This window comes from Eutrigla gurnardus (genome assembly GCF_963514095.1).
Source record: "Eutrigla gurnardus genome assembly, chromosome: 11".
Lineage (NCBI taxonomy): Eukaryota > Metazoa > Chordata > Actinopteri > Perciformes > Triglidae > Eutrigla > Eutrigla gurnardus.
In genome coordinates this window covers 15,093,731-15,118,346 of record NC_139925.1, presented here as the reverse complement: position 1 = coordinate 15,118,346, position 24,616 = coordinate 15,093,731, and the positions used below count along the sequence as shown (strand labels likewise).

The 24,616-nt window shown below is 42.2% G+C and overlaps 2 protein-coding genes across 2 annotated transcripts in view; one reads left to right on the top strand and one right to left on the bottom strand.

The window, feature by feature from the left end:
• The first annotated feature begins 2,155 nt into the window (after nt 1-2,155).
• Nucleotides 2,156-11,317, top strand: rtkn2 (rhotekin 2). Its single transcript, XM_084021988.1, has 12 exons — nt 2,156-2,300; nt 4,027-4,226; nt 4,452-4,507; nt 4,703-4,756; nt 4,854-4,971; nt 5,146-5,346; nt 5,982-6,076; nt 6,560-6,666; nt 6,768-6,899; nt 7,142-7,310; nt 7,495-7,602; nt 7,927-11,317. The coding sequence occupies exons 1-12, from the start codon at nt 2,166-2,168 to the stop codon at nt 8,640-8,642; spliced, it is 2,091 nt and encodes a 696-aa protein (XP_083878114.1). The 5' UTR covers nt 2,156-2,165; the 3' UTR covers nt 8,643-11,317.
• Nucleotides 11,318-11,421: 104 nt separating this feature from the next.
• arid5b (AT-rich interaction domain 5B) overlaps nt 11,422-24,616 on the bottom strand; it is a 71,809-nt gene continuing 58,614 nt past the window's right edge. The window contains exons 8-10 of the mRNA XM_084021986.1: nt 24,059-24,156; nt 15,979-16,189; nt 11,422-15,752 (exon numbers count right to left, since the gene is read on the bottom strand). Coding sequence (XP_083878112.1) covers nt 13,746-15,752; nt 15,979-16,189; nt 24,059-24,156 — 2,316 coding nt within the window. The 3' untranslated portion in view covers nt 11,422-13,745. The remainder of the gene's footprint in view (nt 15,753-15,978; nt 16,190-24,058; nt 24,157-24,616) is intronic.

Here is a 24,616-nt window from a genome sequence, read left to right as displayed (position 1 = left end):
AGATTTGTTCGAAATGATATGTCAACCCTCTCGAGGCAACGATTATGCACAATTAATCATGTGACCACAGATAAAGCAAAATGGTGTCCCCAACTCTGTGGGGAGCAATGATGACTTTACTTTAATTGTTCTTCGAACTATTATACATGCATTGAGAGCAAAGTATGTGTATCCTTGTGTGTATACACATACACATAGAATAACGTGGATTCTGATATTTATCTTTTTAACTACAATTATCAAAACAGAAATATAATATAGACTGTTACATAACATTTCAATAATGAGACAATGTATTTACAGATTGTTACAAACAGTGTCCTGATATCTGTAAAGAATATTAAAAAATAAGACCGTTCTATATTAGCCATCACTTCTTATAAATAAATTGCATAAAAGTATAGGCTTTGTTATATGGATGCATGTGTGTGTCATGATCACTTTTCATATAAACAGTCAGTGCTTATGTCTTTTACAACAGTGTGTGGATTGGATTTTTTTCTACATTTCTATTAAAATATGCCATACGATGATATGATTTGAAATGAATAGGTACATTTTTCTTTCATTAACACAAAATGCAAAAACACATTTTTGTTACCCTTACCCTTTCTGTCTCAACAGAAAATATTTGGTGAAAGTGCATTGTTCCAATGCAAAATATCTTTGACATAATACATTGTTGTTTAATATATAACTTTTTGGTTAAATTGATTTCTTCAACACAGCTGGGATCGGCTCCAGCCCCCCCGTGACCCTAAATACAGGATAAGCGGTAGAAAATGGATGGATGGATGGATTTCTTCAACGGGAATTCTGCAGTAAGTGTGAATCATGCAAAATAGAAAATCAAGGTTTTTGAGTGAAGTAGGCTACAAGAACTATTCATGTGTTTTTCAATTAACATGGTCATGGTTTATTGGCTTATAATAATCTACATCTGCAATGGTAATGTTATGATAAAATGCCCGACAGATGGCAAAGTAACTGACTGCACAAAGTGGCTCAGAGGATTAGATGCATCTCATTTTGAAAGCAGATATCGTAATTTCCGGCGTTTTATGTTTTGTCTCTATTTTAACTTGCTTGACGCGGTTCGTCCTGAGCAGCAGCGCCTGCGTCTACACGTCCAACGATGGATGCTTCCAACTCGACCAGAAGCTGTCAGCCAGAAGAACCGGGTGGGCGGGTTTCCTGGACTCACTGGTCGAGTCCCAGGGTCTTTTGTGACTGTAACATCAGCTGGGCTGCGTACCTGATGCTGACAATATTATAATTGCTAAATAAAGGCAGTGCCCGACGCACGACGCGCAGCTCAAACGAAGGAAACAATTATAGAAACGATCACATTAAATAAGGATCTAATGTGCATCACTTTTAAAGGATATTTCTATTATCTATTTTAGCTCATTCCTTTCAAAGTGAACAGAAGCTTTTAAGAACCCAGTCACATGAAAAGAGACGGCATAATTAATACATTTCAGGAGTTTTCTGAAATGGTTGAAATCTGCACCATACTGCAAAAGTGAGAATTAAAGGTCTTATATGCTGCCACCTATATGAAACATTTTAAAAAGCAATCCCAACCAAATAGCCTAAATCATCAGATTTTCTTTTCCATAAAAAAGAAAAAAAAATTCAAAATCGAAAAACGTTGTCTGCCACGATGACGCAATGACGCCCATCAATGTCGGCAGGGAAGCACTCGATTTAAATATTTGGAAATACCGACTGCAAAGGCGGAGCGTTTGTTTGATATTTATTTTCGAACATCTGACCCTCTGCAACTTTTTGTAATGTTCGCTATAGTAGACTACTACACCACAGTTAGCTTTTAATACGGAACAAGCATTTACCTTGTTTGTGTCTGTTTAAAGATGGCTTGTGTCCTTGTTGAAAGTTAATGTAATTATTTTTTTCAAAGCTTGAGGGTAACGCGCAACCTGATTATGTATTTATTTAACACGTCATACTTCCATAAAGAGTTAAAAAAAAATCAAGATGTGCCTTGATCTTGTGAATGAACGTATTCGTATTTACCTGACGACATCATCATGGCGGCAGAGGACGTGTCACAAATCGAACCACCCCGTCCGTTGGAGGGGCGTTAGCAGTTGGAGCAGGAATGCGCTCGTGCACCCTGTTGTTAGCGAATAGACGGAAACATGGACGACTCGCGGGACGTTCAAACTTCCAAGCGAAACGTGAGCTCCGGGTCGTATTTATCGGCCGGTTCCGCAGTGGCTATGGAGATTAAACGGAAGAAAATACGACAAAGTGTATTGTTCCTGCAAACAGAGGTATGGCAGAATGGATAAAGTTACAGAGTGATCTTGTGTGTGTGTTTCGCCGTCAACATGAATCGAGACGACATTCTATTTACGAAGGGGTCCAAAGTGCAACGATACTAGCGTAAACGATTCTCCTTTTTCAAGTTCACACTGTTTCCGTATCAACAAGCTTATTCGATACTCAAATAACTTAAATTAAGACGTGTGTCGTCTAATGTCTGTGTCAAGCATTCACACACTGACTGCCAGTTCCCTGGTGACAAAGCTAGCTAAACGGACCAGTTATTCACTACGGGAGTTACCCCTTTTTTAAACGCCATTCACGTCCCAGAAACCAGAGCCTCGTACTCGCTGCATTGTTTAACGTTGTTCAGGATCTGCAGAAATAACGGCCTTCTTTTGCTCTAACGCCACTCGAACTATGTAATTCCAAAGGAAAAACATGAGATGATGCGCAAGTATTCTGATTGACAGGTTACCAGGAAGCTACCGGTGCATATTTTAGTTTGTGATGTGGAAAATTATGTTTGTATCCCTAAAACAACTTTACTTAATACACATGACATCAATACATCTCCATACTTATATACTTGTAGTATGGGCATTATTAAACTAGCTGATTATAAGCTTTCTATAACATCTCCTCTCCCCTTCGGCATCCATCATTGGTTGAAATATTTATTTTTCTACTTTCTTCAACCCATTTAAACACAGAATATTAATCTCAATAAGGAATCGACCCCGTCTATTTTCTAAATGATATAATTCATAATTTCAGAGATATTTCACGTTTTTCTGCCATTTTCCTCATTCAAAAAGATTACGGAATCTTCAAACAATCCTCAATATTCACACTTTTTCAAGAATTTTCAAAGGTCGTAGTCATTCACACTTCCAGATAGAAACTCCATTCAAACTGTGAAACACACACAAACATTAGTGACCTTCTCACAGCATTCATACTTTCTGCACAGTCGGATTTCAACTATTGGTCACTTAGCTTTTCAACAAACCCTACATTATTTCACAGTTTTTATATATTCTGGACATTAATCAACGTTTTCAAAGGCAGCAATGCACATTTGGCTCCAGCTTGTCAACAGGGAGCATTCACAAACGCAAGTTCTTCAGAAGTTGCCTTCTCTAGTTTCAAGTGGCTCTTGAGTGATGAAAAGAGGTTCACTGCCACAAGTCCTGACATTTTTAAACCTCATCAGTGTATCGCTGTCAAATTAATTGTGTTGGTAGCTACCAGCGGCTAGAAGATTGGTTGGATTGCTTGATGATTTGGTTGTTAGATGTCTGTCATTCACAAGAAACTCTGAAAGTTTTGGCTCCGTTTGATCCAGAAAGACGGTGCCTTTTTGTTTTGTGCTGCAAATCACTCTTTTGTTTTTGCCTAAGGAAAAACAACAACAGGCACACAATGTTAATTGCACAAGTGTGGAACCTGGAACAGGTGGCAGGCGTCTCAAAAGTGTTCTTGTTTGTGTAAGTGAAGTTTAGGTGCATTGCTGCGTGGGATGAAACAACATTGCAAGGGATTTTGTTTCTCGTCAGAAACAACACTGAAGGGCAACTTCACTCTAACTCCACTTTGGTCCCCGGTTTCATGATGGCATATTGTTTGGACGAACACAATTCAAAACACTGTTGCAAGCTGCTGGTCTGTATTTTTATATGCATCATCATTGGGTAATTTTGAACTTTCTCCTTTTCGATTTTTTTGTCCAAGAATACCGACATACAAGAAAGGCTTGACTTTGAGGTACGAATGCGCGAGGGTGCCTACAAGCTGGTGCTGGCCTGCAGTAAGAGAGAACAGGTTCTCAACGCCTCCAAGAACCTGCTGACCTGTAACACCAGGATCAAGGTTTATCTCACACAACTGCAGAAGAAGAAAGAGGAGCAGGACATGATGGGAGCAGTCGTGAGGTAAGGAATCGGGTGCTTACTGTGTTCTCAGGCGTGGGATTTGTCTTGTAAAAGTTTGGCATTCATAAGCAAAACATACAATCAAACTAATATAAAATGACTTCAATGAAGAAATGAAGAGTGGGGGACAGGCCTGAGTCTGTTGTGAAAAGAGGGTTTTAAATTTAAAGTGCTTGTTTTGTTGCTGTGATCAATTGTAACGGTATATTCAAAATCTAATTTCAGACTTTCAGAACCACTGTGTGACCGTGTGCCCTGTAATGGGACAATTGCAGTGTCTGGTAAGCTGCTCCCCTTTGTCCAGTTTAATTCAGCACTGGAGAGTGTCGGTGTAGAATAAATCTGACACCCACTATTAAAAAAAACGGGGAAAAAACAGATATTGAGCACAAAATGAAGTCAAATTTAAATACATCTTCATGTAACTTGCAGCATTTTACTAAGAAACTCTTAACTTTTGTTCTCTGCTGATCTAGGGCTGCGCATTCCCTTGATGTGGAGGGATTCGGCCTACTTTAACAACAGAGGAAGTAAGTTTGTCATTGTGTCCTGCCTTCTATTTAGCGTTAACCTCATGTTATTTTGAGGACACTCGCGAACACTCTGTTCCTGCCTTGTGTTCATTAGGCTCCCGCCGAGTGGCTGTGTTCTGTCTGATGCAGATTGGCTCAGAGGTGTTTGACACAGAAATGGTGGTGGTGGACAGATCAGTCACTGACATCTGCTTTGAGGGAGTCACAGTTTTGTAAGTATTTTTTGCACATGTTTAATACGCTTAAAACAGCTGCACTTCCTTCTGGGAAGCCCCCCTTTGTGTAATACATTACACAGTAATACACACACACACACACACACACACACACACACACACAGACAGTTTAATGCTTATGCTCTTATTGAAATATCTCTGTTCTCATAGTAAAGAAGCAGTTCCTGACTTTGAGCTGAAGGTGGAGCTGTGGAGCTGCGCCATAGAGGATGAGCTCACGATGGTAAACACGCCAAAGAAACTGGCCAAGAAGCTCCGTCACTCCTTCGGAAAGACCGCTGGGAAGAAGCTGTGCTCTCTGGTGGACAGTCCAGACCCTGACACCTTCCTACAGTACAACCCGGTGCCCTTGTATGTATAGTTCCATCCCATTAAACACTTTCCAGACCATTGGACTCTATTTCAATTTTGCAGTTGGGAACCAGCTTGATTGGGGCTTGTTACTGGAACAAAGTGTGTAGCCCCTGGCTGACACAACCGTTTTGTAAATAAATCACCCCGACTTCAACCAATATTTGGGTTTATGAACACTGATATGTTTAGCCTTCGGACATTCGTAGATATTATTTCTTAGAATGAATTGGACTGTTTTATTGAGAAAAAGTGCATGCTTTTAATGTTCCTGACCACCTGTATTTTATTTGTACTTAACAGCATTTAGAGCATCACATGAGTCTTTCTGAAAAACTGAACATCTGCAAGTGATACATGCCAGCTGTTCAGTGGGAAAGAAACATCGGAATCATTAGGCCTTTGAACAAGGAGATAATTTACACAAAGCCAAACACTGTGCAGTATGTGCGCTTATGTTGGGGTTAAAGGGTTAGACTCTCTGTATATTGATGTATCTTTATTCTTAGGGTTAGAGTTGAGCATTAATCCTTTATGCTTAAGCTTGGGAAGCCAAGGGATGATAATAAGTGACTGCAGTGTACTTTAAAAGTATGCTAAACTTGTGTGTTTGTGTGTGTTTCTACCCGTACCAGTGGAGCCAAGTACAACCTGCTGGCCTACACTACACTGTGTCTGCCCGAGGCTGAAGGCAGCTTCCAGTCTCACTCCCTCATTGTCCTCCAAGACGGTAAGAAGCCACGGCACGGAAGTCTAATATCTGGGGATAGAAGGGGATTATGCTTTTAGCCCTGATGAAGGACTGTGGTAATGATACCATAACATTGAAATCTAAAATGTAACAAAATAACCTGTGATTGAAGTTCACCTTGGATTACTTTTCTGTTTTTGTTTGAGTGATTAAAAAGGATCAGTGCTCTGGCAGGTTTTTCATATCAGGAGTAAACTTTTGGTATATTAGTGTAGATCCACAGTGCATATTATGAGTTATAGTTAAATGCTCAAACAACAGCTCCCCCATGTGTCTTTGATGTGTAACACTACACTGATAACTGAAAACGTTTTGGATAGATTTCAATCCTTTAACAAAAGTTGCTTCATCAAAATTGTAATTATTTTTTTAATGAGCAGCTTTATCTTTTCATAAATCACATCGTACTTTATTAAGATTAGCATGTGTTTATTTTATTGCCTCTGTTCATCATCCCAACAGCTGAGTGGTCATCTTGGCTTCCACTTTATGGCAACCTCTGCTGCCAGTTGGTGGCCCGGCCTGCCTGCATGACACAGACCATGATGACCGGCTACCTGAGCCAGAGGGTGCGTTGACTGCTGTACTCATTAGTATTAACGTGATAGCTGGTTACTGGTTAAATACTTCCTTTTATTTATTTATTTAATTATTTATTTTATTTTTTCAGCAAACTGTGGAGGGCATCTACCGCTGCTGCAGTCTTTACTGTGTGCTGAGTGCTGGCATTCTGTCCTGTTACTTCACCCCGGAAGAAATTGATGCTAAAGTGCAGCCCACTCTCAACGTACCCATCAACAATGTATGACACAACAATGTTACACTGTTTCATACAGATACACTGTTGTAAACATATTTATTATATAATTAGTCCCTTTTAATAGTTAAATATGAAATGCCACATTACTCACTGGGTCCTGATTGCTGAATAGATAATTTTCTGCAATATCAGCAATGTATTTTCTTTGTGCAATATCTCAAATAGCATTTGTACACCATGGAACCCCATTTCAGGTTATAAGTTATCTATGTTGTTTCTGACAGGACACCCGGATCCGCGTGATGGAGAAACAGTCAGCAGGCCAGAAATCCAGGAGTCTGTCCATCATCAACCCTTCACCAGAGGGGTCTGACACCATCGTCTTCACCACAGAAACCAGCCAGGAACTTGAGGACTGGATGGACGCCCTCCACCAGCACCTCTATGACCAGAGTAAGTAAACATGCAGCAGAGGTGTGTTTATGAAAAGTCGAGGTATAGTCGTAGTATGTGTTCAGAGCAGGTATAGAGAAAGTGAAGTCTGTTTAGGCAAGAAAAGTAGCTGCAGAAATGTTTAGCTTAAAAGATAGTATAACCTTTATCTCTGTCTCTCATGCCTCTCCTTGTTTACACCCAGGCCAGTGGCTGCACTGCTGCAACCAGCTAATGAAGATCGAGGTCGCGTCACCACGGAAACCATCACTCTTCCTCACCAAGCAGGCTGACTCTGTTTACAATGACCTCAGTGAGTAGAGTAATTGGAGAGAGTGGGTGAATTGATGCTAAAGGAGGTTGACGACATGTTTTGTATATTGGATCTATTTGTAGAAGATATGATGCACAAAACAAATGGGACTGCTCAAATAATTCATTATTTTCCATTATTAACCACATATAATAGCTTTAATTTCAGTGGTGCCATATGTACACAAAGGCCTTTTACATGCAGGCTAGAATATTGGATTACATGTGTGTTCTTTGTGAAATGTTATTTTCTCCAATCTAATATGAAAAAACACTACCCTAATCTAAATGACTTCAATGTTTGCTCATTGTGTTTGACATGCAGGTATAAATTCACCTGGCAAGTTTGAGAGCATCACAGACATGATCCACAACAAGATAGAGGAGACAGGCGGCCGCTTTCTGATTGGTCCTGAAGAGGAGAGGGAAGCGCCTAATTGGTCCTCTCTGTTTGATGGCTCCCAATCAATGGTAGTGCAGAAGGGTCTTCTGTCTGAGAGCAAAACCTCCACCCCTTGTTCAAGCCCCAACCCCAACACCAGTTCTACATCCATCGGCAATAAGAAGCGCCGTGCCCCACCTCCTCCCTCTGGAAGAGAACCGTATGCTCCTCCAAGCCGCCCTGCCAGACCTCCCCTCCCTCCCTCTCTCCATCACCCTCCTCCTCCAACTCCCTCATACCAGGAGAAGGAGAACTCTGGCATTTGCGCTTCACGCCCGGCCACAAGGTCCAAAACTGGCAGACCATCTCTGGATGCCAAATTCTCTGCCATCATCCAGCAACTCCAGCGAAGCAACGCCGGAGGAGCTGGAGCCGCCGGCCGGAAAAACGCTCCACTAGGCGTTCTCGATGTACAACCACAATGTCCGCCTCAGCCTCGTCTCCCACAGCTGGAGTACCAGAACGACCACGCCCAGCACACTGAAGCAGCAGGTGAAGATGGCTTCCTCAGACCAAGTCACGGTCCCGGTCCTGTTCCTGCACCGAGGAACAAATTAAGGAAGTCTTTCAGAGAGAGGATGAACTTTAAACCCTTGTGAACTCCACCTCCTGACAATAACTGGATGCACCCCACTAATCCTACAATAGCACTAATATAAATAACCACTATAATAGTTTTCAACAGAGCCTGGTAGCGTTGACAAAACCAGATATCATGTTATATTTGACTGCATCTCATCAGTAATAAGATGTTGTGCATGACTGGTGCTGCAGTTCTTTACTAATTAAATGGATAATTCAAATGTTTGGCAAATGAGCTTTCTTGCCAAGAGTTGGATGGAAAGACCAATACCAATCTCATCTGTATATGAAATGTAATGCTGGAGCCAGGAGATGGTTAGCTTAGATTAGCAAAAAGGCTGCAGCAAGACTCTGTCCAAAGGTAAGAAAACCTGCCAAACAGCTCCCTTAAAAGCTCACTAGTTTAAATTATGTATTATATAGAATTTCATAATTCAAAAACTGAAGTGTAAAAAGGACACATTGCATTTACATTTTTTGTTCTTGTTTGAGAGCACTGACTTACTGTAATGGGTCTGAGGGTTAGAATCTTCCAGTAATGATAACAGTCTTAGCCAAGAATTTGTCTGGCACATAACCCCCACGTAGATCTGCAACTAGTTCTAGTTCCAGGCTAGCTGTTTCCCCCTACGTACAGTTTTTTTGCTAAGCTAAGCTAGCCATCTCCTGGCTCAGACTTCGTATCGTATCCATTATAGTGACGCAAATCCCAGTGGACACCTCGTATCACAATATCAACGTTGCATTGATAGATCTGCAGCTCCGCTCTCCATTTCTGAACGCGTTCACGAGCAGCTAACCTATAGATGAAATTGAAAGCTGTATGTTGGCCTGAGCTCCGGCGCCATCATCAATCCCACTCAAATGAAAAAGGCTTATTTCTTAGCGCTGCCACTGGAACATGGGCCGAAGAAGGAGCCTTTACAAAAGCACTCAAATTGGAATTGATTCATTGGCCAACTGTGAACGAGTCATTCCTTTTGGAACTATTGACTTATTCCACTCTGTGACAACTTTATGACCACTATAGCTGATTTTAAGGGAAAGGGATTTTAGGAGCAATTGCGAGCACTAATGTAACTTCTCTATTTCTCAGAGGACTTAATAATGGAGTGACCTTGGTTTTCAGTGTCTACATAGTGTCCAACATATTTTTTACATTTCAGCCTGTAAAATGCTACGGACGTAATTGAATGAATGAGTCTTTTGAGTGACTAAATAATGAATGGCCTTGTGTTTGTGTTATGAACATATCAAAATACTGCCAGCCACTAAATATTTCAACTGCTTAACAGTCACATGTTGACGAACGGTCTTCATAATTACACACAGTGTCCAAAAAAAAAAAAAAGGTTCAGCCACTTTCTCTGAAATTGCCTGCCCAGATAAATCAGTATGGTAAAAGCTACAATCCTATTCTTTTCTATCTCATCCTCTAAAACTGTTTAATCAAGAGAGGAAGATGTAGATTTATTTTGGGGGGGGGGGGGGGATTACAGGAGGATTTACTTTAAGCCTCGAAAGAGCCGAGAATGGATTGTATAAAAGGGGATGCTGCTCAATATTAGCTGTGTGCTCAAAATGTTTCCTATGCTGGAAGTGTTTCACCATTACATACGTCACTTTGATGTTGTTCTCTGTACATGGAAAAACAAGAAAACCTTGGATGGATTAGTTTTGACTGATGCTGATGTGGTCTTGTGTGGATGCTTTTAGCCCCTACAGCCCAAGGCTGTATGATAACGGCTAAAATCATCACATTCTGTATCATCCATCAACATCTTGGTTATTTTTAGTTAGACTAAGCATGCTAGAGACTAAAGGGCATTCAATTACACGTCAATGTTATGTCGACATTTATGGTGAAAGCCAACTGTTATTTAAATGAAAGCAGGAAATGTCGCCCTGTGGGTGTTGAGCTTGAGGGAGAGAATGTGAACAGCGTTATGACTAGACAAGGACTGATCGTTTTGATCTGAGCCAAACTAATGAGCCAAATTCATATTCATATACAATGTTTCTTTATGTCTTTTAAACGTCTTGTCAGTTATTACACATGACAGCAATACTTTTATAGTTTCTTTTGTTGTTTCTTGTTTTTGAATAAAACATCCTGTAATTCATTTTTAAGTGTATAATCCCATTTCATCTCAATATTACTTTTAGCATATGAATTATTTAGACTTTAAGTGGCACTCGGTTTATGTACTACTAAGTAGGGATACATTAACTGTTACCCTAGTGCAGAATAATTTGTGTATAGTGCAATGTAACAAAAACATCATAGTTATTTTTGTTTCTCGAAAAGTGCAATTTTCCCCGTTGTCTTGGAAGCTGTCTGTATTTTTTTATTATTGCTGATCTGCAATAAAACGGCCTACATTCTACCCTGGTGAGGCCGCTTTATTTTTGCTGAGCTTGGAAGTATTACTGAATATTTTTCATGGTAAAGGTTTACCAGGGGGTGGCAATAAAAGTCAAAGTATAGCTTTTATTGCAGCCCAACACACACCCCATAGCGATACATGCACTGGCACATTTCTCCACTGCAGCAAATACTGAAGAGGTTTCTCTGGCTGTGAGCCCAGAGGTAGCCTGTTGTGAAGATTAAGGCGGATGGAATCTCATAGCCAGACAATGGTATTACAATAATAAAACCCCATTCACACTGCATTTACTCAGGGGAGGAAAAAAAAAAAGAACGTTGATGTTAGCACACTGGCATTAAAATCAGTGTATTCAGCCCTCGCTATTTATCTGCAGTTCAGTTAAAGAACACAACTGAGGAAACATGTATAGATAGTAAAATATTTTAATTAAATATACAGGAGGTCATATACAAAATGTCTTTATTTTTTTGTCTTGCTCGCCAGCTGGGTGATTGGTAAACAGATGGCTACTGTATCAAAAACACTTTCAGGATGCACATTAATGGAAACAACGTGGGGGAGGAGAAAAAAAAAAGCAAAACGACAGCAAATAAAAAAGAGTATCCTAATCCTTAAACTGTAGTGTTTGTTTAAATCTAACAGGATCGCGGTGGCCTTGAAACAGAGCAAACAAGGACACAGCTAGATTGTGTAACCGACTTTTATACTGTTTTTTATACTATTTACAGATTATAACAGTGTATATGATAACAACTACGCGGTATTATCTACAGTGCTATTTACACAGAAAATAAGACAAGGGAGAGGGGGTTGTCATGAATTGATCCCAGATGGATGTTCTGTACAGGAGCCGGCACTAAAGCCAGCTTTACCTACACACAGCAATGTACAGTACTTAATCAGAAATGAATGTCATTATCTAAGATTCAGTAAAACTTTACACATAGACGTTTACAGCTTCTTCTTTTTTTCCTTTCTTCTTCTTTTGAAACACCAGACATTTTTTGACTGTGTATTTCGTCTATCCTGGATTGCAATTATAGTGGTTGAAAAAGCCAGAGCAGGTGTTGTCTTTTCACCTCAGGCTATGGAGCATGTTCAGCATACTTTATGGAGTCTGGTACCTTTTCATCACTACTAGAAAACACCTAGAGCACACATGCCCCGCGGATGTCAGACACCAGACCTGTGTCAATATCAACTATCCGTAAATCTTTCCAGGTTCTCCTATAATTGACTGCCTGACACAGTTCAGCTAAGTAAATAGAGTTATTAAGCACAAATACTATCCGGTTAAAGCATAAGTGTTTAAATAAAAAAACATTTGTGCCCTTACCTATCAAGTCTGGTGTCTGAAAGCCAAGTGTGCCATATCGTTTTTGCATGAGTGTCTGTGTGCTGCATTTCAGACAGAAGTGACAGTAATATTGATATTTCTACCCTGCTACAGAAGATAAACCTTAACAACTGTAGTGCTAACTCTAATCCAAGACTGCGAAAGGCACAGATATTTGCAAAGCAATAATATCCCAAGTGACAACATTCCTATCAAATCATACAGTGAGTCTTTTCAGCATGTTGAATAAAAAGAAAGAAAGAAAAGAGAGAGAGAGAGAGAGAGAGAGAGAGAGAAAGAGAGAGAGAGAGAGAGAGTCTGTTCGCCAAAAAAAAGCGTTTCAAGTCAAGAACAAAAAGATGAAATGCTGATTTCTTGTGGTGAGCATTCCACAGCAGACGGCCGCTTCATTATGCTGGTCCTACAGACAAAAACAAGCTGCTACAGTCTACTCATCACAAGGGGGTTTTAGAATCAAATGACTTTCCATTTAGAAAGTAACATTTCAAAACGGCTTTGCATTAACTAACTAAAAAACATTCATGATTTGTCAACAGATTGAACAAGACAACTCGTCGCGTTGTATAATCTGAAATAGATAACGAATAAAAACCTGAAATGAGTATGATGTGAGTCTACAGTACATCTGTTATCCACAGCACCTCTGAATGTTATGATAAAACTTCTTCTTTTTTTTTTTTTATGTCGTTCAGCACCGCAGCGTGTGTTGATGTCTATGCCAAGGAGTCCAGCTGGATTGACTGCGGCACAAACTGGCATCAGCTTTCAGCGTGGAGACATGTAAACAGATGCAACACCACCGGCTGCCTAAAGCGTGATAATACACTTAACAACGTTGGTCGCAATGGTGAACGCACCGCGAGTTATAAAAAGAATTTCATTTATGTTACCGTGTTACTTGTAGTGTGTGTGTGTTTTTTTTTTTTTTTTTTAAGCAAAAAAGTTTAGCCCTCAGATGCAGTAAACAAATGGCTTTTCTCGGTTGCCCTCCACTTTTCACACGTTCAGGGCAACGACCTGACTCATGGTGACTGAGAGCGGCAAACTGCTTTGTGAGCACATACACGTGAGCATTGTGCAAATAAGGATACGTCGACAACAACAACAACAACAAATAAGATACAGTAAGTGGTAATAAAAATAAACAACAGTGCAAGTATATAAACAAATGTATACACAGATAAAAAAAAACAAAAAGAAAATGGAATTTTTCAATCTGAATGATGAGTTTATCAGTCTGTAATAAGTTTTGTAATCAGTGTTTATTTTTCGACTGAGCCACAATCCCCGAGCAAGAGAGACAGAAAGACAAAGAGAAGCTGAAAAAGTTTCTGAGGATGACGGAGGAGAGGCGGGAGAAATAAGTCCTCCTCTCACAGTCTGGTGCTGGGGTGTACCGAGGACAGCTGAGGTGGGAGGGTGGTGAGAGGGTACAGGTGGTGCAGCAGGTCCCCGTATAGTGCTGCCCCGCCCGGGTGCCTGTAAAAGTGGTGCGGGCTGGGGCTGGCGGCCAGCAGCTGCCTGTGAAGCATCATGGAGTGGAAGGCTAACGGGGGCATGAGGGGAGACACCGCCGACTGGCTCTTCAGGTACTGCAGACCTGGGTGCTGCTGGAGCCCGTCTCCCGGGGAGACCAGGCTGCCAGGTGGGTACATTGCAGTGTAGAGTTGTGCCGCATGGGGTGGGGGGTAGGCAGTCGGGTGGCCCTCGGGGAGATGGTTGTTGAGGTGAACGGCGTGCGCCGGCTCGGCTGGTTTTAGGTCCTCCGGGTCGCTGCGTCGGATGGCGCAGGCGGGGTGGACTGGCGTCACCACGCGCACCTTCCTCTCGGGGACGTCGTCGCTCTCGGGATCCACGAGGCTCCGCTTGCTGGGTCGAAGGGGGCTGGCGAGGGACGAATCACACGAAGCTTTTGGGCTGGGGAACGGCTGCGATGACTCCGCTTGGCTCTGTTTGGGAGGAGAGATGGTCATAGGAGGAACTCTGCACGCCTTAGGGTGGGAATCCAAACCCTGGTGCATGATGGGATATGGGAGACTGCAGAACGAGGGCTTGGAGAAGGAGGACACCCTCTGAGAAAGAGGTTTGGAGATAGTAAAGTCTCTGGGCTCATCGTCCGCCTCCCTCCTTTCCCCGTGTGCATGAGTCCTGTCACTGTAGTGAGATCTGTAGGCCAAGCCCTCTTGCTCCAGGCCGCCACAGACAAAGCCCTGGCTGCCTTCGTGGTCCCCGCTGTAGCGCTCTCTCCGATCTCCGTTGGGGAAGCCGACCATCCTCTCCTGGCTCAGGCAGTTCTCCGTTTGCCTGTACAGGCTGTGGAGGTGAGGGGAGGAGTAGCAGTCAGCTGTGTAGCTCCGAGGCTGAGCAGCATGGTGTAGCGTCTCCCCGGCGTTCTCCACGCCGTCCTGGGCATGGGCTCGGGGGAGATAGGGCTGCCACGGCGCATTGACTTGAGGCTGGAGGTGGTGGCTCGTCCGGCAGCTGAACGTCTCCGAGAGCTCCCCGGCAGCGCTCCTCTCCGATGAGCCGCCGGTGGACTGTTGGTGAGGCTTGCTGCTCTGGGCATGTTGGATGACCGACGGCCTGAATATGGGCGCTACCTCCGGGATGCTGTCCGACACACACACGTTCCTGTGTCCTACCGCCTCCTCCTCACCTTTCCTCTTCTCCTTCTCCCTTTCGGGGACTGATATGACTGGGAGAGAGGAGGCGACCATGGGAGGTGGAGTCAGGAGAGAGGGCGACGTAAAGGAGAAAGGGTTGGACTCACACACTTGGGAGAGGAGCTTCTTTTTGGCTAAAGGTGACATGACCCCCTGGCTGGCTTTGCAGTAGGCAGCTGTCTGTGTGGGGCTCTGGGTGGACTCCTTCTTAGCGACACCGTAGTCTTCTTTCTCTGGGAAGGAATCTGTGCTCAAGTCTATACACTGTCTGTCTGCCTGCTTACACATTGGTAACACTTTCCCCACCCTCCCACCGTGACTTTCTAAGGAGTCTTTGACCCTGGAGGAGGGCTCAGGCAGAGCGACATGTCCAGCAGGTCTGTTCTGATCCCAACGGTGAGGCAGGTAGGGGTTTTTAGGGATTAAATGCCCTTCGGTTGGCTGTTCGCAGGAGAGTTTAGCTTGGAGGGCATTGGTGATTTGCCTCCATTCCGGCCGGGGACCAGGCCCCGTGTGGAGGTGCAGACCAGCGTGTGGGGCTCTGCAGTCTGGCTCTTTGGGGCAGAGTGAAGATGGCTGCTCCACCGCCAAGGACTCCTCTTTCTTTAGGGTGAGATGTAACTCTTCCTCCTCTATTACAATTGGTTCGTCTCTCAGAGATACCTCCTGTTTTATGGTCGTGGACAGCTCATGATTCTCCTCCTTCCCCTTGGTGTCCTGCATGCAGAGAAAATATAGTTGTTACAGTTGTTTCTGAAGGTAAAAGAAGGAAGACACTCCTAAATATATATTTTTCTTTTATTTGGCAATTTCAAAGACAACAGGAATTCAAGGCAGAGGGTGAAACATTGATGAGAAAGCACAGGGAGATTCAAAATTAAATTGAATTCAGAGCGAGGAGGACTCCTGATGTGGCAGCAGCTGGGGGAAGTCTGTGACTGACCTGTGATTGTTCTTGGCCTTTCAACATCTCCCCTCTGTCCTTTTTACTCCCCAGCTTGGGATTGCTGGGCCCTTTGAATTTCTTAGCCCCCACTCCTTTGGCTTTGGCACCTGAAGCCTTCTCTTGGCCGCCCTCCTGCTTCTTGGGTTTGGCCAAGGGGAGGGGTTTGTCATGCTCGCCTTTAACGTGCCTCTCATAGGGGAGGAGGAGCCTGAGGAAGAATGCAGGCAAAAGAATGCTGATGAGTTTGTGGTATGATCATGTTATGTTATGTCATGTCGCACTTTGGTTCATCAAACACAAACAAAAAAACAAACATTTTTAAACAAACAGCAGTTTTACATTGAAAAGAAATACGAACTATACATTTGCACACCCTAAAGTGGGGTAGGTGAGGCATATTATAAGCAAACCACCCTGCTTTTTTGTGTGTCCATCCTAAAGAGTAAAATGTAACATAAGCATTTGGTTTGGTAATACCCAAAACAGAACGAGCTGCAGCTTTGCCACAGGCATGCAGAGTATCAAATACCTTGCTTTAAAATCCCCTTGTTTTAATACGTGGCGAGCATTAACAATCCTATTGTAATTAATCTAGGTTAGGGGAAATCCAGGTTAAAATGTGTGTGTGTGTGTGTGTGTGTGTGTGTGTGTGTGTGTGTGTGTGTGTGTGTGTGTGTGTGTGTGTGTGTGTGTGTGAGAGAGAGAGTGAGTAAGAGAGATATAGAGAGAGAAAGAACCCAGTCATCTCCTGCTGAGACAGATCACATTTGATATGAGCTAAACCTTGAGAGGAAAGAATATGTGGGCGTGTAACGCTAATGTGATTGGGAATGTAAGAGGAGGAAAACGCCTGGAACTATTTAAATCAAACAGTTTAAAGGAACCTCGTAGCATATCATATCTAATTTAATATACAAATATGATTAATCACAGAAACCCTTAAAGTGGCGACGGTAATAAAACATTTCAGCTGGTAATACAACACTCACTGACCATTCGACACAATTAAATGCAGGATAGCTGTATATGCTCCAACTTAATTAAGTTGATACTAAGTGACAAGGACCAAGCTGTAGAAAAAAAAAAACATTAAACTATTTTTGACTCCTGTTATTTCTCTTCTGAATACTTCTCAAGTCAATTTTCCGTATCTGATGTCATAACTAATGGGAACATTAAGATCTGGATAACATAACAATACCCATGTGTAACATAATGACATGAAGAAACCAGTGAGGGAAACTTTTAGACTTTTATTGCTCAGAAAAGAAAATGGAAATTGGCACTAGACCAAATAAAAAAAAAAAACTAAAAAAAGAAAACGCTGTGGAAGAGGAAACCAAGACAACTGAAAAACTACAACACCCCAAACTTCAATAAGCTCCAGTGAAAACCTCTCCAGCTCCTCCGTCAGGTTTTTTACAATAACAATCCATAAAAGCCAGACAGAAACATGACTTTCTCAGTCATGAGAAAAAATAAGGTCTTCTCATGTAACGACAAGAGACGGTTGCAATATTCCTTTTAAGGGACATGGCGGTAAAACAAACAATGAATCAAGAGCTGTTTCGCCTCCTCTTCAAAAGGAAGAGAAAAAAAGCCTCAGAGAGTTCAAGAGGCTCTGTGGGATTTTTTGTTATTTTTCCTCTGAACAAAAGTGCTGGCAGGGAAAGCGGTGAAACTACATTTCATACAGCTGGTCTGGCACCAGGCCCCAGGCCAAGAAAGGAAATGTACTATTAAATGTGACTTATTGGAAAGACGGAGAGCAAAGGGGTTACGAAAGTGAAGAAGGGAGGGGATGAGTGCAAAAGGAAAGAGAAACAGAGGGAGTGAGAGAGGGGATAATGACGTGTTAATGAAGAGCAAATATGGTTGTGACTGAAGGAACGAAGAATCCTCAACAAAAAAAACAGAGATAAAAACATCTATTTCACTTTAAAATAACAGTGGTAATTTACTACAAATAGGGAGGTAGTTCTCAGGCTTTCTGGAATTAGGCAGTATTACACAGAAAAGCCAGGTAGATTAAATGCATTCATTATAAAACGGTGGATTCGATTTCTTCAGGGCTTGTAAATGTGTTCATCACTTACTAATGTCCAGCTGTTCTCGTGATCAAAGGGCCGGAAAAGTGGCATTTTATACAGTTTATACCAGGGTGCACTGTTGACTATCACAATGATCTGTGGGAAAGAGACGGCTGCCTTGGCCCGGGTCAACTTTATGGAATGTCAATATGGAGTGGGGGTGGGGTGTCACAGGCCCGGATAATGTAAGAGCTGAGCCCGGGAAATTACTGGAGCCTTAAATAGTTCCAAATGGAAAGGCTAAGATGATATGTTGGCCAAGAAACCAAAAATCAGCCTCAGGAATTCCCCTACATTAGAATGATTTGCTTTGTTGCGCTTAATAATTAGACACGAACTCACCAAAACTGGAGCCCATAAAAACAATTCTTTCCACAAGTAGGACTTTCAATTCCAATACACACACCTTTTACCGCTTTATGTTATTTTACAGAAGTGACTGAATGAGCAAAGAAGGTTCAAGCTACAGAGCAGTCACCCCTTTTTGCTTTCCATTTTTAAACTCTACGTTAATAGTGTAAAACCATAAAAGAAGCCCTGAGTGTGAACTGGAGTTATTTCAAGCAGTGTATATATAACTTAGTCCCGATCATGTAATATAGCACTCATAATACAATACCACTTATATAAGTAGCAATTTCCTCCGAGGAAGGGGGAGGGTTGAGCTTGGCAGCCACTGCATTACTTGAAAGGGAGCCAGATGTAGTTAATAGTTATGGCCACGAGGGGGCGTGTGCTGCACTCAGAGATTCCAGGAAGGAATTTCATTAAAGGCAGGAGAGGCAACATTTTTATGAGGTCAATAAATACTTAACTTCCTCTCATGCCAATTTATCACCTGGCTTTTGTTTAAGCAGCCGTTTTCCATGTTGATAACGAGCGAGTAAAATATGAAGTGAAGACATGGTTGAATAGGCACAGATAGAAGATGCATTTATGTAAAAAAAAAAAAAAAACATGTGCATTATATGTATTTCTATACATAATGCGAAACATCTGGGCGATCTTTTCTCAAGATCAATAACAGCATAAAGCACGACATCAAACCACAACTGTCAACTAAGCATGTCTGTGCCTTTGAAATAATGGATTGCACACAAAGCACCTCCCCCCCCCACCAAAAAAAAAACACAACTTGGCAAAAACAAGGTGACTTTACCAGCAATGTGCTGCTCTCATCTGAGTTTTGTGTTACAGGAACAAGCAGTGTGCTAAAATCCAAGAAATGCCTAAGTCACCAAATAAAGAGGGAAAAAAGCCTGCGGGCTGTTCCATTTCAACAATTTCCCTCCCATCCGTGCTGAAATTAATTTTAACTGGTGTTGTGTTAAGATCACAAGAGCTGCTTCATGCGTAAAAAAAAAAAAGAAGAAAAAAAGGGAAAAGCAACTATTTAAAGAGCTGGTGGACAAGCCCCGGGGTGCTGTAGAAAGATTTGTAGGAAAGAAAATGACTTACTTTTATAAGCCCGTGAATAAAATAAAATAAAATAAAAAGATCAAATCAAATCTTTATCGAATCTAAATGCAATGATTAAGCCTCATCGCAGCAGTGAGAAAACAATAACTGCTGTGGAGAAAGAGAGAGACAAGATGCCAGCAGAGAGATAAACAGACATTGTAGCTTGTCCCTCTGCTTTGGATTCATGCCTCAAAGCCCCTCTTTTGTCTCGAAGCCAAACCACTTGAGGTGACCCTCATTCATGCAGTTAAAACAAGAGGGCAGCGCAGGAATGTATGAAAAACTTAAGTCCTTTGTCAAGTCTGAAAATACCAGATTTAAAGTGACCTCTACTGTTCCCCCGGGATTTGCTCTCATTAGCTGCTTCTGCTGCAGCTCGTGGTAAATGTTCACCATAGCAGGTGTGAGCCAAGAGTGCTAACCGTTTGAAATAAATGTGCGCTATTCTGCATAAAGACACACTCAAGTATTAATATCCAAAAATATACAGCATATGTTCCCTCCTGCTGCCCTACAGTGGAGTAAAAGCTCTGCAAGAATGTCATTAATTTAATTTGCTACACTGAACTAGTTATTAATCTCAGTAGACTTGAATAGATTCTTGTACAGTCGATTGCCTTTCACACGTCAGTGGCATAATTTGTGAGTTCTCATTGCCACGAGGGAAAGGAACCTTGGACCTTTTGATTAAATTCCAAGCAAGAAGAAATCATTCAATATTGTGATTTGTTAGTTCCCCGCAAAACTGAGTTTTATCACCGAAACGCTCAATGAAGTATTTTGTCTTCTGGAAGCTATCTAGCTAGAGATTAAAATAGCTGCCTGCTATTTTAGTGTAAAGAACATGCAGCACTTTGGCTGCATTCCCACAAAATCTAAAGTGCAGATTCAGTAGAAGAGTCATTTGGCCAATGCGCTTTGATGCAACAACATGTTGAGACATTGTTTAGTTAGGGAACGCTGGCCGACAATAGGCAACCATGTGCTCATGTTGCAAGCATTTATGCTCGCTTGATTAAAATCTGTCATTGTTTTTTTTTGTCTTTCCAACCCGGCTTCTCCCGGGAATAAAAAAATGCAGGGAGGACATGAAGGTGATACTCCCTCCCCACCTCCTCTTATTGTAATCCCTCTGCTTTAGAACTAGAGACCAGGGTAATTGAAATCTGTGTTTGAGCTACAGTGTTGGACAAGGCGAGCTAAAGTGTAGTGCGCCACATTTAATGTATCTGCAATATAGCAAGGACAATGCAGGGAGATGCTGACAAGCTGCAAGATAGCATCCAGCAGAATAACATTAAAAAACTCCTGTCCTCTTTCAGTTCCCCAGAACCTTAACTCGATTGTAATTGTCAGTCAGAAGTCTGGCTCAAGGTTTCCTAATAATTATGAGCAACACATGTATTTTTATAGCTGGAGAACAGCTTCGGTGAATGCAGAAGAACATCGATATCAGGAAGAATGAATGAAGGCTGAATCAATAAAACATCTAGTGGACTAGAATTGGAACAGGCGTGCATCTGTCTTTATTAGAAACACATATCTGCATGTGAGCCGGAGAACGCTTCACAGGCCGTCTTCAGTACATCTGACAAACATCTAATACTTTAAGGATGAAATGATCTAATTCAAGACTCCTCATCGGCGCTCTCTGCGATTGCCCAAAAACCTAAGAGTTTTTAAATAGCAAATTATTCTAAATTGCTTCTCTGTTGCCATGGATACCCCCCTCCAATACCCCCCAATACCAACCCCGTTGTGCAATTACATTAGAGTGCCAAGGCATGGCGAGGTATTAAAAATCTGTAACAGGCAGAAATGAACAAAGATAGTGAAATGTGATGTTTTCTGTAACAAGAGATCACGTAGGAAACCGGCAAGATTAAATATGTAGGAGCTGTTAAAAGGCGCTGACCTGTATAATGAAAGAAACAGCATGAAGTGCAACACAGGGAGAGGGAGAAAATGGCAGAGCACAGAAGCAAAAGGCAGTCTATTTCAAGGTTATTGATGCCTCTTTTTCATGACCTCATTTTTAATTCAGAGCGCTGGGCCCTGACAGCTAATCTCGGGAAACGGTTTAAATAAATATCATTAAAGCCTCCCCGTAGCTGCAGCGGCAGACCTTGGCTTGGACATTTCTGCATTGATTTCTCCCCCCTGCGCACTAATGAACGGCGCTCGGCGACTTAAAAACAGTAACTTTGAAAATTACAATTAGCCGAGGTTATCTTCTGTTCAATTCCAGCCATGTAACTCCATTACCACTACCAGTGATTACCACCTGCTCATGGACAGCATAAATATAGTGATTATGCCCCTGGCTCCAGCTTTCACAATAACATCTCCTAGGAAACCATTTCATATGATTTTACCATTAGGGCTGTAAAGGGTGTAATTTAAAATGAGAGCTGAATGCTTGTGGATATTCACAGTCTTTAGCTCAAATAATGCCAAGACAGCCAAGAATATCCACTTAATTTAAAGCAATTATGTCTTGAAGTATTGTTTCCTTTCCGACTGGCGTGATACTTTACATTTCCTGCTCGCCCCGTACTTTGGCCTGCTGAGACAAATCAGGAGTGATCCTTCTGAGACAAGAGGGAAAACGCGAGTGTTGTTCCAGTTTGTACACTGTACATTCTTCCCTGTGAATTTCTGGAGCACATTGACTAATGATTAAAGGTGGAAACAAAGATGCCTCTGGGGAACAAACGCACACTTCAGCGAGCCCACAAACAGCCTCATTCATCATGCAGAAGAGAATGGCCGTGTTTGCTGAGTTAATACAATGAAGCTAATTGCCCTCCAAGCAGCCCAAACACCGAGGCTCAGCTAAAATGATTCCCCTGAATGGAAACTTGCTCAGGTTCAGCTGATCCGTCTCTCTTTCTCTCTCTCTGTCTCACACACAAATGCCCCATCACCTCACCCCTCCCTATTACACCTCCTCTCTCTGTCAGCCTGATATTCACTGCAGTGTGTGGATATTATTGCTTTGTATTGATTCAGCATTATTTTCTCTCAGCTGCTTCTCGGTGGCTGGAGAAGGAAAGGCCAGCACAGCAGCAGTCACACCTCAGCGCTTCCCACGCCGTTTTGTCCTACCTTGCCCGTCTCCCCACGACCCTCTTTACACCGTACACACTGATGAACAACACAGCGCTTCACATCTGGCTTGAGAATCAATTTTCGGCAAGGACACACCGTGATAATTTCACACAAAAAAAAAAAGACATATTCTGCAATATTCTGCAGTGCGTTTATATTGGCCAGCATCTATTATTAGTATAAAACAGGAAATCCTCCTTAAAAACGCATCCCTGTTTGAGGCAGCGAGGAAGAACCAGGAACGCAGTGTAACCACTGAAAGCTCCCTCTGCCGAGCATTTAGAGGCACGTTGTCAACTCGTGTACAACTACGACACACTGAACTGTACAAGCTCACACCTATGGTTTCGCAAATTTCCTGGAAAAGCCTCCCCCGGTCGCCGCTGCCCGTGCTTGAAATTCGCTTACAGCATGCAATCTTGACACAAAATGAGGCCGCCCGGTTCCTTCGTATTCTACTGCTGGCATAGTGCTGTATTACTGACAGGTGTGTGTGTGTGTGTGTGTGTGTGTGTGTGTGTGTGTGTGTGTGTGTGTGTGTGTGTGTGTGTGTGTGCTGTGCTAATGCATGAACCTGCACCAGCCAGAGGGATGCGGAGAGGGTCGCCGGCTTGGAGGAACGACCTGCCTCATGGTTATCTCTTGTTGCTAAGATCGTACTTGCCGTTTGTTTAACCTTGGGAAAGTGGGCATGTGTGTGTGTGTATGTTTGTGTGTACGTGTGTCTGAATGTGTTTGTGTTTGTGTGGGTGTGCGAGTGTGTGCAAGCAGCCCTGCATAATACCCTCACAGCTCCCTCAGGATCATATTCATATGCTTGCTTTGGTTTGGTAATACCATCTGAGTGATTATAATGTGGAGGTTCAAAATGCTGCAGTATCTGACTGAATGATTAGATGAATATATTAAACTGCTGCTTTCATTTTATCTTGCAGCTCTGTGTGCTTGCAATGCATATATATATATATATATATATATATATATAAATCATGTAGGTCACTTAATAATTCAAAACTTTGTGTCATTTTGAGCTTTTAAATCCTCTTCAGTCTGCTTGTAGAGCAGCATGGGTGGAGTTAACTGCATAATTGGTTCCATAGTGCCACACAACTAATCAATTAATCCTAAGAAAAGAAATGACTCTCATCTCATCATGAATTGATTCTGGGCCCATAAGGAAAGGATTTCTTAATCCTATTAGAACTGCATGCCCTAACAGTGAGAGACTATTCTCCACATATGTGTAAGTGCATTGACTTTCCCCTGAATGAGATCAATCTTGGTCCTGTCGACCTTATGAATAAAGCATTGTGAAATCATATTCAATGCAGCTGTGAGGGAGTTTGTTCCCTTCAGGTGATGCGCGTCGTTTCCATGGGTGCGCGCTGGGTGTCATATAGAACACGACGGCTCACCTCTCGTAGTGTCTCCGTGTACACGTGGCGGCGCTTGTGCTGCTGGGGTTCCCGCCCAATTCATCATAGACATGCTTCCACTGTCTGCGGACTGTGATCTGGAGGGATGGACGAGAAGACAAAGGCATGAGATAAAAGAGTAAAAAAAAATAATGTCAATGAGATTAATGTAGAGAGAGGGAAATTGAAAAAATATGAGAGGAAGAAAGAATTAAAAAGACACAACAACAAAAACTAAACAAAGAGAAAAACACAAGTGGTTGAGATCATGTTGAGGTCTTGGGGAGTTACTGAGTCATGATGTTCCAGTTATTGAATCCTCAACACTCAATTCTCTAACATAATAAGCTCTGTTAACATCATGCAGTCAGTTGTTCCTGCTATAACCCCGTATCCCATAACAGATGACGGGGCTGCAACACAAAACACAAACCTCCGCGCTGCCACAGAGCTAACAAAGCCTTCGACATGAAACGTGAGATAATCAACTGCAGATATGAAGGCTTTAAAAGAATATGAGCCCCAATTATATGAGCTGTATCCTGTTTATGGTCTGGT

Excerpts from the sequence above, each read along its gene's own strand:
- rtkn2 (XM_084021988.1), top strand. The coding sequence starts at position 2,166 with ATGGACGACTCGCGGGACGTTCAAACTTCCAAGCGAAACGTGAGCTCC. Across the intron at positions 6,077-6,559 it reads CCTCATTGTCCTCCAAGACG|CTGAGTGGTCATCTTGGCTT; the intron begins GTAAGAAGCCAC and ends TCATCCCAACAG. Across the intron at positions 7,603-7,926 it reads CTCTGTTTACAATGACCTCA|GTATAAATTCACCTGGCAAG; the intron begins GTGAGTAGAGTA and ends TTTGACATGCAG.